Below are 13,875 nucleotides of genomic sequence, written 5' to 3'. Positions count from 1 at the left end.
AAGCTATACCATACTCAATGCTAGCACTAGTTTTTTTATATTCTAGAAGTTCCAAGGCATCTACAACGTCCTCAACCAGATTGTTATTATTATTATAATATAATAACAATAAAGTGGAAATCACTTTCTTTCCTCTGGCATCCTTCATATCCATCCCCCGTCTTGCAGAAGGCAATACCTACCCAAGGAACCTTCCTCTTAGTTTCATTCACGGCCCTTAAACGTGTTTTTGACTAAAATGGCCTCCTACTTCCATTCCATTTGGTATCGTTTTGTACTCTCAACGCCCCTTTTTATCAGTTTTTAATTGCTCTTTGACTTCACCCCCATAAAGTCTTTCCTTTTTTGCTAGTAAATTGGAAAAGAAAATTTTAGGAATAATGTTTAATTATTATGGCACTTGTGTTCAAAATAAATAAATGTAGTGCTCAAATCTTTAATTTGGTATAAAGATTTCGATATCATTTGATGTTATTTTAAATTTGTATTTAAGCTTTAATTTCGAAATAGAAATTTAGTCCATACCTAAACCCTCTTATCATACTAACTAATATATATATATAGTAAAAAAATACGCATGAGCTGACATATTTGATGGCCAATTGGAATGACAATTGCCTCATCTGAAAATATTTTAAGAAATTGGTCCACTCTATCAACTAAAATTTATTGTTTGGGATGCAAGAAAGCGTGGGAAAACGAAAACCACTTGTACCGTGGAATAGGAAATTGCATGGATCATTGTTAGCATTACGCTCCTGTACTCAATACTTACTTGCTAAGAAATGAGAATGCACTAGCGTGTATTCAAAAAAGTAATGTCCTTTCCCAAATTTATGAGGATGAAAGGTTTGGAAATGGTTCCATTGACTAAAATTTTTGAGAAAGGAGGGAAATAATTAAAAAGATTCTCAAGTTTTGATTGGAAAAAAGGGGGGGAACGGAAAAAATCAGCTACTTTCTTTGTTTCACCAAGAAAAGAAAAGAAAATTTAATTAAAAAAGAAAATAATTCACCAATTCAATAATTCCGATGCATACCCATTGCCCGTGCCAATATTATTTTTTTGCTAGTGGAAAAGGGAAAAGCGGCTGTTACATTACTCTCATGACGTCCACCAACGACCAATCCCTTTCACGCAAGGCAGTGTCGGCAAACTATTTTGAAAATACGTGATTGGACTGTCATCGGTGATGATAGAACTTCCGCGTGAGTTAAACGGGCCGGGTGACGACGTTTAAGGGTGTGGCAGTCTCGGTGTTAACGGAACCACTAGGGGGCATTATCGTCAATTGAGTTTCTCTGGTTTTCTCTTTTAACCCACACCAAAACCGCCCTTTCCAAGTCTCCCCCTATTAACAGTTCCCCTTTTTTATATTTATTTCATTTGTTTTCATAATTTTTTTTTATTTTATAGGGTTAGGGTTTCTCTTCGAAGAAAATGTTGCAGAAAACCCCTTCGTCTCTCTTTATATTGCGGGAATTTTCTCTGGAGCAAGTTTCCAGGTCAACCATGGCTTGATTCTTTGGTTTTCCGGTAAAATTCTCCCTTCTTGCCCCTTCTTTTTTAAGCGGCTTGAAGCTGATTTGCTTTTATTCATCTTCACCGGTTTTACCGTAATTGGAGAGCGAAAACTTTAAATTATTCATTTAGAGATTGATTTGAGCTGGTTTTCTTGTGTTGTCTTGGGTTGCTTGGGATGGATGCGTGTATTTGGAGGGGTATTTGATTCTGTGAGTGCAGTGAAGTTGTTCTTTGGAATTTCTTCAACTAATTTCCAGAATTTAAAATGTTGTTTTTGAATTTCTTGGCGCTGCTGACTTAAGACGCTTTTCCCCTCCTCTTCTTTTTCCTCTCTGCTTCCAAATCTAATAGCTCAATGGAATCCGCTTCGTTGTATGCCCTTTGCTGGCTTTCCATGTGTTTTTCTTTAATGTTTTCTTCACTCGAAGTGTCTTCTTTTCCTTTCCTAACGCAAGGGTTTTCTGGGGTTGTTGGTTTGACCAAAATAGGAGCCTCTTTCTTGACCGTTTGATTTGATTTGCTTATGGGGTTCCCTTTGGATTATTTTATTGTCTCTTTACTTAAGGAACTGTTGCTGTTATACGTGCCACTGACATAAATATGGTTGTTTCCCCCATGTAATTATGAGCAGGAAATATGGTTTCACTTGAAATTCGTCAGTTAATAATAGGCTTGGCCATTGTTACTTTCTCTTGTTTGAAAAAATAAAAATGAAATCCCTGGTGGGCTTTGTCTGAGCAGTAGTGGATGCATAGAATTGATGCTGTCTACTTTTACAGGGGTGGCATTCTTGGAATGGATATGTATAGTGTTTCTGAAACTCATAATGTAGTAACAAACCTGGTATATTTTCTTGGTAATTGAAGACTGTTGCTATTTGATATCTTAATCAGTTAAAAGAGTCGTGTTTGATGGTTGGCTTAGGCTTGTCTTAGGTGTTCTTGTGCTTCTTGTTATTCTTGTAGATGTATTATCAATGATATTTGGTGTGTTGAATTCCAGGTCAAAATTGTTCAGCTAAACTCATTTAGCACAAGTCCACTTCTTGAACAAGTAGAAGTTATGTACCAGGAAGGAGCCCCTGAGTTTGTTATTGATCAGGGAATATACTACCCTACCACCAACTATGGATTTTACTGTACAGGTAATTTAAATGCCTTAAGTATAAGGTAATGGGTGATTCTTATAAAATCTCAATGTACGGTGTTGATTGCATTTGGACAGGTTTTGAATCATCCGTTGAATGGGAGGACCACCAGAATATTTTTAGTGCAGATGGTCCAGATGTCCAATATGCGGTGGGTAAACTAATCTTTCTAACTCTACAATAGATATACATTTGCATAGTCAGATGTGCATCTGCGATAAGTTGCATCTTAATGATTTATCATTTCAAAATTTGCTCAAGGCCTACTTTCTCTTCTTCAGGGTGCCCAAACTGAAACTTTGCCTTATGTATATTACACACCTAGCTATGGATATGCACAGTCTCCATACAACCCATACAATCCTTACATACCTGGTGCTGTGATGGGTGACGGCCCATTTATAGGGGCGCAACAATATTACACCCTTCCCCCATATCAAAACCCTGTATCTCCATCTGCTTATGTTCCTGTTGTCATTCAACCAGATGGCATCCCAAATAGTTCAACAGACTCTTTGTTAGATACTCGTGCATCAATTGCCAATAGACCTGATGGAAGAGGAGTTAAACATAACCTTGCTTCAGCATCTGCAGCCTTTTCTAGAAACTCTTCAAAGTCTGCCCCAAATCAGACTGATTCCTTGACCAGGGTGTCGGATGGACAAAGTAAGCAATCTGCAATCCATGGAAGCATTCCTGATAGTTCTGGTCCAGCTTCAGCACGCGCTCATCAGGTACATTTGCTTAGTTTCTAAATTAAATTTAATTGTGTTGGACTCTCTGGAGATTTGATGGAAATGCTATAGGTTGTCACCGAATGCCATTTTTGAAGGTTCTGATGTAGTAATTATCTTTGTAGGGTAGAATTGCTTCTGGTTTTGGCAACTTTCCTGGTGGGAAACTTCCATCTCATCGTAATCAATTAAAAGCAGATCTTCCTGTTGGTAATGCATTTTCTGACTATGGTTCAAGCACTCCTGGACGTGGTGCATTGGATAAGCTTCGACCCAAGATCCATGTTGGCAGGGATTTGAATGATGCATATGGATTCCCAGATACATTGGGTGAACAGAATCGAGGCCCTAGAACCAACAGATTAAAAAACCAACTCATGGTTAGAGCTTACACAACTAAAGCAGGAAATAGTGATACCGAAGGAAATATCATTATCTATACTGACCAATATAACAAGGATGATTTTCCAATTGACTATGTTGATGCAAAGTTTTTTGTAATAAAATCATATAGTGAGGATGATGTACACAAGAGCATCAAATACAATGTTTGGTCATCTACACCCCATGGGAACAAGAAACTAGAGAGTGCTTTTGAAGACACACAGAAATTCGCTGCAGGAAAGCCAAGCGGCTGCCCCATCTTCCTGTTCTTTTCTGTGAGTTCAATACCTGTTTGGCTATTAAGGACTAATATTGCCTTTACACCATTCTAGATTTTTGTTAAATAGAAGTGGTGTTTGTGATTTGTGGTATTCATTAACAACTCTAATGTGGTTCTTGTCTCCGCAGGTTAATGCCAGTGGACAATTCTGTGGTGTCGCAGAGATGATTGGCCCAGTTGACTTCCAGAAGGATATGGATTTCTGGCAGCAAGATAAGTGGAGCGGAAGCTTCCCTGTCAAGTGGCACATCATTAAAGATGTTCCGAATAGTCATTTTAGACACATCATATTAGAGAACAATGAAAACAAGCCAGTGACTAATAGCAGGGATACGCAAGAGGTATGTTCAGAGGTTTTGCTTTCTTCTAAATGAAGGCAAACAATGAACATTTCTGTTAAAAGTTTATTGCTTCTGAGTCCTGCCATAGCAATCTGGACTTACGAATTTTGATTTGTTTCTTATAAAATGTTTCCTCAAGTGCAGATAATGTACAAGCAAGGCATGGAGATGCTGAAAGTATTCAAAAATCACACAATGAAGACCTCTTTACTCGATGACTTTATGTACTATGAAAATCGTCAGAAAATCATGCAGGAAGAGAAAGCCAGACTACTAATTAAAAGCTTTGAGAGCCCAATCCTAGCACCTACATTGGATCCTGCCAATAAGCCAAACTATGTTGAGCTACTTCTGCGTGAAAATGAGATGACTATGAAGCCCAGTGATCCTGACATGTTGAAGAGAACTGTTCCTTCTTCTAGTCGGCAGGTTTCTGAAGATTCTGATATAACTAATGCAAGAACCATGAATGAAAATGTAGATCAAATTGCAGTGGAAGCCAAAGATGATGTATCTACCTTAAAGATTGGCTCACTCACTATAAATCCAAAGCAAGCTGAGTCTAAACCCTCTGCAGATGCTGCTATGGATAGTGAAGCTGTTGAGGTAGTAACTGTAGGATCAATGCCTGTGAAAGTCAATGGATTTACTGAATCTTCGGGTTTTCTAACGGTCGGTACTATTCCTCTTAATCCCAAGACCCTACAACTTGAAGAAGGAGGTGTTTCTGTTAAAAAGGGTATTAGTGGTGCTGAGGCTTATGATTAACTGTGGACTTATTTTTCGGCTGGAACATGCTCTACCTTGGTAGTTATGGTGCAGTCTTGACTGTTGTAAACTTGAGTGTATCATACTCAATTGTTTCAGGATGGTTAATCGAAATACTTGTTCAGGTCAGGTTTTGCTGTTTTTCACCCCCCCTTTTCTTCGGTCTTTTACTTACCCAAGCTGGTTTCCAATCCATCAATACTCCATACTCCATACTGACAGTCGGTCATTTACTTATTTTCTGGGGGGGGTGCTTGCTTTCGTTTCTGAAATTAAGTGGGAATGAATACATTGTAATCTTTTATTTTGCTTTTCAATATTGATACAAAAAATTCTACTTTCTTTTGCAAGGTACCTGTGTTTCCCTTGTAGAATTTGTATGTACACTCCTTTCGCTTTTTCTTTTTTGAAAATCTAATCAACATTCTTTGCTTGATTTTGGGATCTCTATTGGATGATGCTTCTTACTGTTACAGATGCCACTGCATTATTATTACATGTTCCAGAGTTGTTGAACCAGGGAAAAGGAGAATTGTACTTTTAAGTTCTGTGAGTGAATGGAAACAGATGCAAGTATTCAGTATTGTGTGTAATTTAGAAAGAAAATAAACTTATTTTTCATGGTTTCTTTTTATTTTTATTGTATTGAAAAGAATTAAACATATAAATAAATTACCAAAGATAAAATTGTATCTAAATTTATTTATTTATTTTTTTATTTTTTTAACAGTAGTGAGAAAATGTAAGCATGATCCCTCTTCTTATTTAATTTAATTTATAGTATAAAGGAAAACGAATACCGATGTCAGTCACCACCGCATAGGCAATAACTCTCTGTCTCAGAAGCGCAAGAGAAAGCGAATCTAATCTATAAAAGAAGGTTTTTCATTCTTAAACGCCGTAACCAAACTAAAGAACCCATTTTTTATGACTCTCTCTCTCTCTCTCTTCTTTATGCCTGGCCGCGACTCTTCCCCACGCGCCTCTCTTCTCCTCCTCTGCGATCAGCTGACACTCAAACCTCCGGTGTCATCAGTCGTCATTCGCATTTAAGTTTGCCTCCTCCTCCTCCGTCGTCTTCTTCAGTAAAGTTCGTCTCTTTGAAAACCAACTTAAACTATTAGGAGGCCTTTGTTTTTCCGGTCAATCTTTTCTCTTTTCTTGAATTCGTTTGGACGGTGAGGAATCGCAGCAGAAAATTCATCCTTTTTTTTCAGAAAAGTAAAATTCAGACTTCAATTGCTTTTGTCTTCATGACTGGTTTGCTCTCTCTTTCTTTTTCGGCTGATTTTGTGCTCTGCAACTGTAAGTATCTGTGAAAGCGGTTTATGTCAGCAGCAGCCATTAGATTCTGTTAATAGATACCGATAATTCTACTCAGTATAAGGCGCCATCGCCATGTCGAGATATTCAAATGGGAAAAGTTCCTCAAGTCAGGAAGGGCAGAAAGCAATAGTGCCAAAGCCTGAAATGTTGGATTTTGATTTGCCTGAGGATGCCCTTTACTCCCGACATGTTGGGGTACGACTGTGACTCCCCATTTTTTTTTTAATATCTTTTTAATCACTGTATGTAGTTTGCATGAATTTTCCATCTTCATTTTATGGTATGAACACAGTGCATAGCATTATGAGTGAACATTCGGTTTTCTTTGCCCACCTCAACTTCTCGTAGTGGATTCTTAGGTTGGTAGCTGCAATAGACCTAAGCCATTCTCTTCCTTCTCCGACATTCCCTGGATACCTGAAATTTTCTGTTTTCATCTTTTCTTGTTACTTGATTTCAGGACAACGTTGCAAGTTCATCTGGAAGCAATGTAAGATCATTTTTCATTGGGATGGGATTTTCGCCATCTCTCGTTGAGAAAGTCATTGAAGAAAAGGGTATGTAACGCATGAACATGCATCCCATTCGATTTGATCTTTAGTGGAAATGGTAGGGGACTTTGGATGGGTTGGGTGGCAAAATAATGGCATAATAAAATTTAATTGAAAAAGAATGAAAATCCACTAACTTCCGGAATTATATTTATGTATAAATCTCTGATTGGTGTCTAGTTTATTGGAACTGATAATATATAAGTATTTCTTATAAGATTATGATTAGTGAGCATCTTCTTTTCAATTTAGGTGAAGACAATGCTGACTTGTTACTGGAGACTCTTGTTGAATATTCTGTAAGTAATAAGAAACTGTGTGCTATATCTGATGTTCTTTTGGCAACACTTAGAGAAGAACTCTGAAAGAATTTCCTTACTTCGTTTCGATCAGTGCATGATTTTATTTTTACATATAGAAAAGAACTTTTTAAGGTGTCTGTGAACATCTTAATACTTTGACTTCATCATCATCATCATCATTTCTCTCTCTCTCAGTTTCTTTGTTATTTGTAAATTTTGAGAAGCACGTGACACTATGAACTTCACCATGTTGCTAGTAGGCTAATTTTATTTTGTTCTGCTTATTAAAGGTCCTTTGTTTCAACGAGAATGTACTGGCCAAAATTTATAATATGATTATGTAATCATAGAGATGCATATGAATTCTATTACTTAACTCTTCATAATACTATATGCTTCTTGCTATGCATTTCAGTATAGAAACCTTTATGACAATGACACCAAGAGTATAGAATCAACGTTAAGGTGATTGGCTATTTCCCAGTTACCCGAGCTTCGCTGTTTTGAATTATGTCAGTTGTTACACAGCTTCTTTTTAATTGATTCTAAATCTTTAACTTAATTGTTTATGACACAAAATTGTTATTGATCTGAACATATCCCCAGTGCAATTGATTTGGTCTCCACAACCTTCTAAAACTTCCTTTTATTAGTGTCTAATATGCAGTTTCACATGAAATTAACTTTTTTTTTCAGTTCTTTAAGGTACAAACTTTTAACAGCTAAATGTGGGCCTTCTCTGGAATGAAATAGGAAGTTCGAAAGGTAAACACTCACTCATCAGCTTCTCTGCATAGCTTATTTGCTGACAAGGATGGAGGCAGTTGTCCAGAAAGCTCCACTTATATTCAACCAAAAGAGGTAACTTGCTGTTAATAGACCTTCTTGCTTTCCCGAGAGGACTAGATAGGCCCATCTTTCTTGTCTTGGGCATTTTATTCTTATTCTTATTGACACTTCTTTTTATAGTTTCTTGCTTATTGTTTAATGAGCTACTATATTCCATAGATTTAATTGCCCATGCTACCTCCATTCCCCCTTTCTCCTGCAGCATTAAAGATGAAAAGAAAGAAAGAGGAAGACCACAGTGCAGAGACATGAAGGATTCCAAGAACCTTCTGGAAGATTTAAGATTTGAATCTGTAGATTGTAATGAAACTTTGAAAATTGTAATTTCCGGCTCTGGAGCCAATAGTAACCCTGTCAAATCGAGACTCTCTTTAGTTTAAAATGTTTTAAAAGCATATAAATTTTGGGATATTTGTGAGATTCATGGGCAAGGCAACAATTTACTCTGGGACTAGAGACCAAAATGTTAACTTGCTACCTATCCCTTCTTTTTCAGCTATTGCATTGCCTCCTTTCCTTTCTCTTTTGAGTTCTCATGGAGCCAGTTTCTTTCCCTTCTTTTTCTCAACTTATTACATTGTTCAGTGTGGTAATTGAATAATTGCTCAATACCTAAGTGTTGCGAGTATTGTGTATGCTAATCTTTTACATATTTTGTACCGGATATGCTTTTGGGTTATCTTTTAACGCCCTTTCTTCCCTGTCATCTCTTCTCTTTCATTTTTTATATATATTTCAGGAGCCTGATGTATTTGATGAAGTTCATGTTGACAAAAGAGCATCTTTACTGATGATGAGTTTTTCTGTAAATGAAGTCGAGTTTGCATTGGACAAACTTGGTATGTAGAAAATCTTAGAAACTCTTGCACCTTTTTTTTCTTCTTTCAAACGCCCTTTTTGTTTCTTTTTTGCACCTTGGGCTCTACCACTCCTGTCAGTTATTATGTCATGAATAGCTAATTTCTGTTCTCATAATATTTTGGAACGTTAATAAAGAAAAAGCATGGAGAAGTTAATTTATTTGAGATTTATTTACATAGGTTGTTGTTATCGATTACCATTTCTAATTTCAGGTGAACATGCTCCACTAAATGAATTAGTGGACTTCATTGCAGCTGCTCAAATAGCAGAAGAATTTGAGAAGGAATCAGAAGGTTCACTCAGCAGTGACGAAGAAAAGGATCAGGTTAAATTATCATTTAAATTATACTAATTGGTTTGATAACTGTGTTTAACTGTTACAATTTTCTTTATGTAGTGTTTTTCTTTTACTGGTTCAAGCTGTGTAGGAAATTGGTAACTGTCTCATATATTTATACATAAAATTCCTGGTAACATAAGTATAATTGAATATCATTTTCAGTAAAATAAGTAGTGATTTCTCCGTTTCATATCATTTCAAGAGGAGCTAATACTTGCTTTACAATATGATTACCAGAATGTTACTAATGAATTTCTGTTTGGGACGATGGAGAAGACACTTCACTTGCTTGAGATGGGTTTCTCAGAGAATGAAGTTTCAATAGCAATTGAGAAGTTTGGTGAGTAGTTATTCTGACCACTTTGAATAATTATGAATGCCATTTCCCATTTAGATTTTATAAATTTAAAACGCATACTCTCTATGTCTTAACCCAGGCCAGCTATGTTGCTTAGATCTGTAGGGTATCATGTAAAGTGCTGCTCGTTTTAGATTAAAAACACACTTCATGTTTTGGAGTCCCAGTTATTATTTAAATAGTTTGTGATTACAAAACAGGCTTTTCTGAGATGCTCTCAGAGGTTTTAATAGTAATGCAGTTCTTTCTTTCTTTCTTTCTGTTTACAGCCTTTGCTTTATAGTTTATACTTTGTTTGACTGTTGCCTTTGTATTTATCTAACCCGCAGATGCACATAAAGCCACTTGCATCTTTGTTTTCACAACAATGAAACCAACTCTGTTGTTGTACTTACTTTGGATGTTAAATTAATGGTTGTTTGCTGTTCTGCAGGTTCAGAAGTTCCAATTGCAGAGCTTGCAGATTCAATTTTCACTGGTCAAATTGCTGGTAACTACACTGAAAGTAAAAAGGTTTGTTCATTGTATTGATTAGATGTTAAATTTTCTAGTTAATATGCTGCATTTTGAATGCACAATGCACATTGTTGGGCATTCATTGAAGTAAACACTGAAAAAATGTACTACTTTAAAATTTGTTTCTTCTTCTGCACTTTATTCTATATTAGGAACGTGTAATTTCCTTCTGCTTTATTATAGCTCGTTTCACAATAAAGAAACTTTTACATTGTCATGTGCAGTTCACATCTGCAGCTTTGCGCGGAGGCTTGATACATAACTCATGTGATACAGTGAAGATTGAACCTGAGGATTGCAGTTCCAGTGCTGTTCCTCAGTCAAGAAATATTAACACAGGGGAATCGTGCAAAGGGAAAAGACCAAAAGAAGAAAGTTTTGATGACTTCCCAGTTTCTCTTCCTCAGTTCAAGCAATCTAGTTATGAGAAAAAGCATAAAGGGAAAAGGCCAAGACAAGACTATGTAGATAATACAAGTTCTTTCCTTGATCCAGCATGGCTTGAAGAGAAAATAGACCCTAATATCATCAGATTTGAGATGCCCAGACCTTTCAAATCCAATTCATGCAAGAGCGTGGACAAGATGGTAGCCAAACCTCCATATTTTTTTTATGGGAATGTTGTCAATATGTCTCCTGATTGTTGGGCCAAGGTTTCACAGTTCTTGTACGGAATCGAGCCTGAATTTGTGAACACTCAGTTTTTCTCTGCCTTAAGCAGAATAGAAGGCTATGTACACAATCTTCCAGCTGGAAACAGGTTTAACATCCTTCCAAAGTCACCACTGACTATACAGGATGCATTACCGCATACAAAGAAGTGGTGGCCATCTTGGGATACAAGGAAACAGTTGAGTTGCATGGGTTGTGAAGTTAATGGAGTATCAAAGCTATGTGATAGGCTTGGGAAGATAGTAGCTGATTCTCGAGGAATACTTTCACCAGATCAGCAGAAAGACATTTTTCGCCATTGCAAGACATCAAATCTCATATGGGTTGGCCCGTACAAGTTGGGCCTTGCAGAGCCTGGACATTGGGAGCTTATTCTAGGCTACCCATTGAACCACACTAAAGCTCTGGAGAATGACTCGAGTCGAAGGCTACAATTACTCGAGCAATCTTTCCAAACTGACACTTTGGGTTATCATCTCTCTGTTTTGAAGTCAATGTGTCCTGGAGGGTTGACAATGTTATCTGTTTTTAGTGGCATTGGTGGAGCTGTGGTTACTTTGCATCGGCTGGGCATCCACTTGAAAGGTGTTGTCTCTGTAGAGACATCTGAAGCTAGGCAAAGTATTCTTAGGAATTGGTGGCAAAGTACCGGACAAACTGGAGAGTTGGTGCTGATAGAAGACATTCAAAAGCTAACAAGTAAAAAACTTGAGAACCTCATTGATAAATTAGGCGGTTTTGACTTCGTAATCTGTCAAAACTCTAGCAGTTCCATGACGGGTCCAGATGATGATAGGCTGCCAGGCTTTGACTTCTCTCTGTTTTATGAATTTGTTCGTGTATTGCAACGTGTAAGAAGTATGATGGAGAGGAGAAGCTAACTCTTGAGACCCTCTGTCCACGTAAATGGTATGCTGATTAATTATGAGTTATCTAATTTGACCAGATGAGGCTTTGGGTATCTCTCCTTAATCTCTCTCTAGTTTTCGATGGATTGGTTAATAATAATTAATACATGCAATCCAAAACGGCCGCTAGGGTCGACTGTGACTGTCTGGAACCTGAGTCCTGGAAGACCTTGGATTGGCTTGTTAGATAAACCTTCTGCTTCCCACTTCCCTCGGGGCTAGGCCAACGGCAAGCTGGCAAGAAGTCGAGTCTCGGTTTTGGGGTTAGAAAAGACAAGGGCCGAATGTTCGATTCGTTGTAGCCACAAACTACCTTACATCTGCCTTGGCCTTTCCAACTGATGTGAAATGAATCTAAAATTACTTGCAGGGTCCAACTTTAATGTCGTGACTTTCTACTGTAATGTTGCCAAGTGCCAGAGTTACAGGACTCTAAACAAGCCTGGACAAAACGAAAAACAGCAGCAAAGGTTGAAACGCGCCCCCCATGCTGACAAGATAACTGACCCACCTTTGCTGATAAGAATGTATCATGTGTTTTAACTCTTTAAAACCTTAATCAAACATATTGATAAGATAATTGAGCCACCTTTGTCGATAAGAATATCTGTGTTTCACTGCTAAAAACCTTAATCAGGCAGGCTGGGACAGATTGATTAAACAGGCAGGCGGGGATAATTGAGCTACCATTTGGTTTTTGGAGCTATATATATATATATATATATCTGTGCATAGCCCTCCCCATGAATATCTTAAAATGATGGAAATTAGAGTTTGCGGGAGACAAGATCATTAAGAAGGGAGCCCCCAGAACCGACTTTGTGATTGCATTTGACCTCAAATCTCAATCCATGCCAAAACAAAATGCTATGCTAAAAGATAGTAGAATGACTCCGTGATTGCGATTCATCGATCTCGACTCACTTTTGACAATAAATTTCTCTTCATCCTCATCGTCTTGTTAAAGTTAAAATTTTACGATATAATTACTCTTTTATTAACAAATAATATCACATTAATACTTTTTGATTATTGATTTACTCATTAAAATTAAAAACAATCTAATCTACCAACCAAACTAGGCAATAATAGACGAACAAAGTGTAAAACAAGAAGCAAGCCAGTGTAATTCCATCTTCATTGAGTGGAAATTACACGATAATCGAACATATGATCATACATACATACATACTCTGGCATGTCAAGGGTCGTTGGTACAGTTTCCAAGTTGCATCAAAAAGCATGGAATGGAATGGGCTCCACAATCTCGTAATGATTACGGATGAATGGTGTAGCTTGTTCCTTATCAAAATGTTCAATGAATATGTATCCTGCACCATAGCTAGCCAATTATGATGACAGATAAGTTAAAGTTTCCAAAGTTGGAGTTATTGCCAATCACTTGCTATAGTTTGGGAGTTAATGCCAGAATATTCTGATGGGACTGCCTTATTCTGTAGCAGCTAGGCATTTGATGTTCGTTAATAGCTAACGACGGTGGAGAATGATTGTGAGGACTGAACACTAGGTCTCAGTTCATGGCTTGAGTAGAGGTCAAGCTGCTTTGGGTCCTACGTGGCCCTGTTTACATCATGCAGCTCCTTGTGAATGAGGAAAAATGGGTTTAAAGATTTAAACCCAAAAGAAAAAGAAATGCTTAAGAGTGATCAGGTTTTTAAGCGATCCAGGCATGTGCTGCAAAGTCATTGGTATGGCCAGAAGCATCCTAAAAGGAGGCAAATGCCATTTGTTGGGAGGAAAAGGGAAGACATGCCAAAATTCATCAGCTCAAACTCTGAAATTCAACAACCAACAATTTTGCTAAAAGAAAAAAGGGTGCCACTCCTCAGTGTCCTCATCACCATGATTCACTGCACAGGTGATAAACTTATACTAATATTTACTTGGACCAGATTTTCCATCACTTTGATATAATAAATATTTTTTTTCTAAAACCCTTTTCTTAGCAGAACAAAATTAATGAATTGGAATCCTGTGAAGAGTGCTTAACCC

At 37.3% G+C, this 13,875-nt stretch overlaps 2 protein-coding genes across 2 annotated transcripts; both read left to right on the top strand.

The window, feature by feature from the left end:
- The first annotated feature begins 1,398 nt into the window (after nt 1-1,398).
- LOC18603735 (YTH domain-containing protein ECT4-like) lies at nt 1,399-5,529 on the top strand. Its single transcript, XM_007035870.3, has 7 exons — nt 1,399-1,537; nt 2,528-2,669; nt 2,750-2,823; nt 2,954-3,406; nt 3,532-4,065; nt 4,199-4,411; nt 4,556-5,529. Exons 2-7 carry the CDS (start codon nt 2,588-2,590, stop codon nt 5,177-5,179), a joined length of 1,980 nt encoding a protein of 659 aa, XP_007035932.3. The 5' UTR covers nt 1,399-1,537; nt 2,528-2,587; the 3' UTR covers nt 5,180-5,529.
- Nucleotides 5,530-5,985: 456 nt separating this feature from the next.
- On the top strand, nt 5,986-11,913 carry DRM3 (S-adenosyl-L-methionine-dependent methyltransferases superfamily protein). The gene is made up of 10 exons (XM_088805816.1): nt 5,986-6,400; nt 6,490-6,700; nt 6,966-7,062; nt 7,309-7,355; nt 8,112-8,219; nt 8,947-9,046; nt 9,281-9,393; nt 9,646-9,748; nt 10,200-10,279; nt 10,507-11,913. The coding sequence occupies exons 2-10, from the start codon at nt 6,578-6,580 to the stop codon at nt 11,833-11,835; spliced, it is 2,100 nt and encodes a 699-aa protein (XP_088661942.1). The 5' UTR covers nt 5,986-6,400; nt 6,490-6,577; the 3' UTR covers nt 11,836-11,913.
- The last annotated feature ends 1,962 nt before the right edge of the window (nt 11,914-13,875 follow it).

Source organism: Theobroma cacao, chromosome 4 (assembly GCF_053813885.1).
Source record: "Theobroma cacao isolate CCN51 chromosome 4, ASM5381388v1, whole genome shotgun sequence".
NCBI lineage: Eukaryota > Viridiplantae > Streptophyta > Magnoliopsida > Malvales > Malvaceae > Theobroma > Theobroma cacao.
Note: the sequence above shows the minus strand (reverse complement) of the source record. Positions and strands in the feature narration are given on the sequence as shown.

Bases quoted from the DNA above. Each gene is read 5' to 3' on its own strand.
- LOC18603735 (XM_007035870.3), top strand. From the start codon at position 2,588: ATGTACCAGGAAGGAGCCCCTGAGTTTGTTATTGATCAGGGAATATAC. The intron at 2,824-2,953 runs GTGGGTAAACTA...TCTCTTCTTCAG, and splicing joins GTCCAGATGTCCAATATGCG to GGTGCCCAAACTGAAACTTT. The intron at 4,066-4,198 runs GTGAGTTCAATA...TTGTCTCCGCAG, and splicing joins CCATCTTCCTGTTCTTTTCT to GTTAATGCCAGTGGACAATT.
- DRM3 (XM_088805816.1), top strand. From the start codon at position 6,578: ATGTCGAGATATTCAAATGGGAAAAGTTCCTCAAGTCAGGAAGGGCAG. The intron at 7,356-8,111 runs GTAAGTAATAAG...GGAATGAAATAG, and splicing joins AGACTCTTGTTGAATATTCT to GAAGTTCGAAAGGTAAACAC. The intron at 9,047-9,280 runs GTATGTAGAAAA...TTCTAATTTCAG, and splicing joins GTTTGCATTGGACAAACTTG to GTGAACATGCTCCACTAAAT.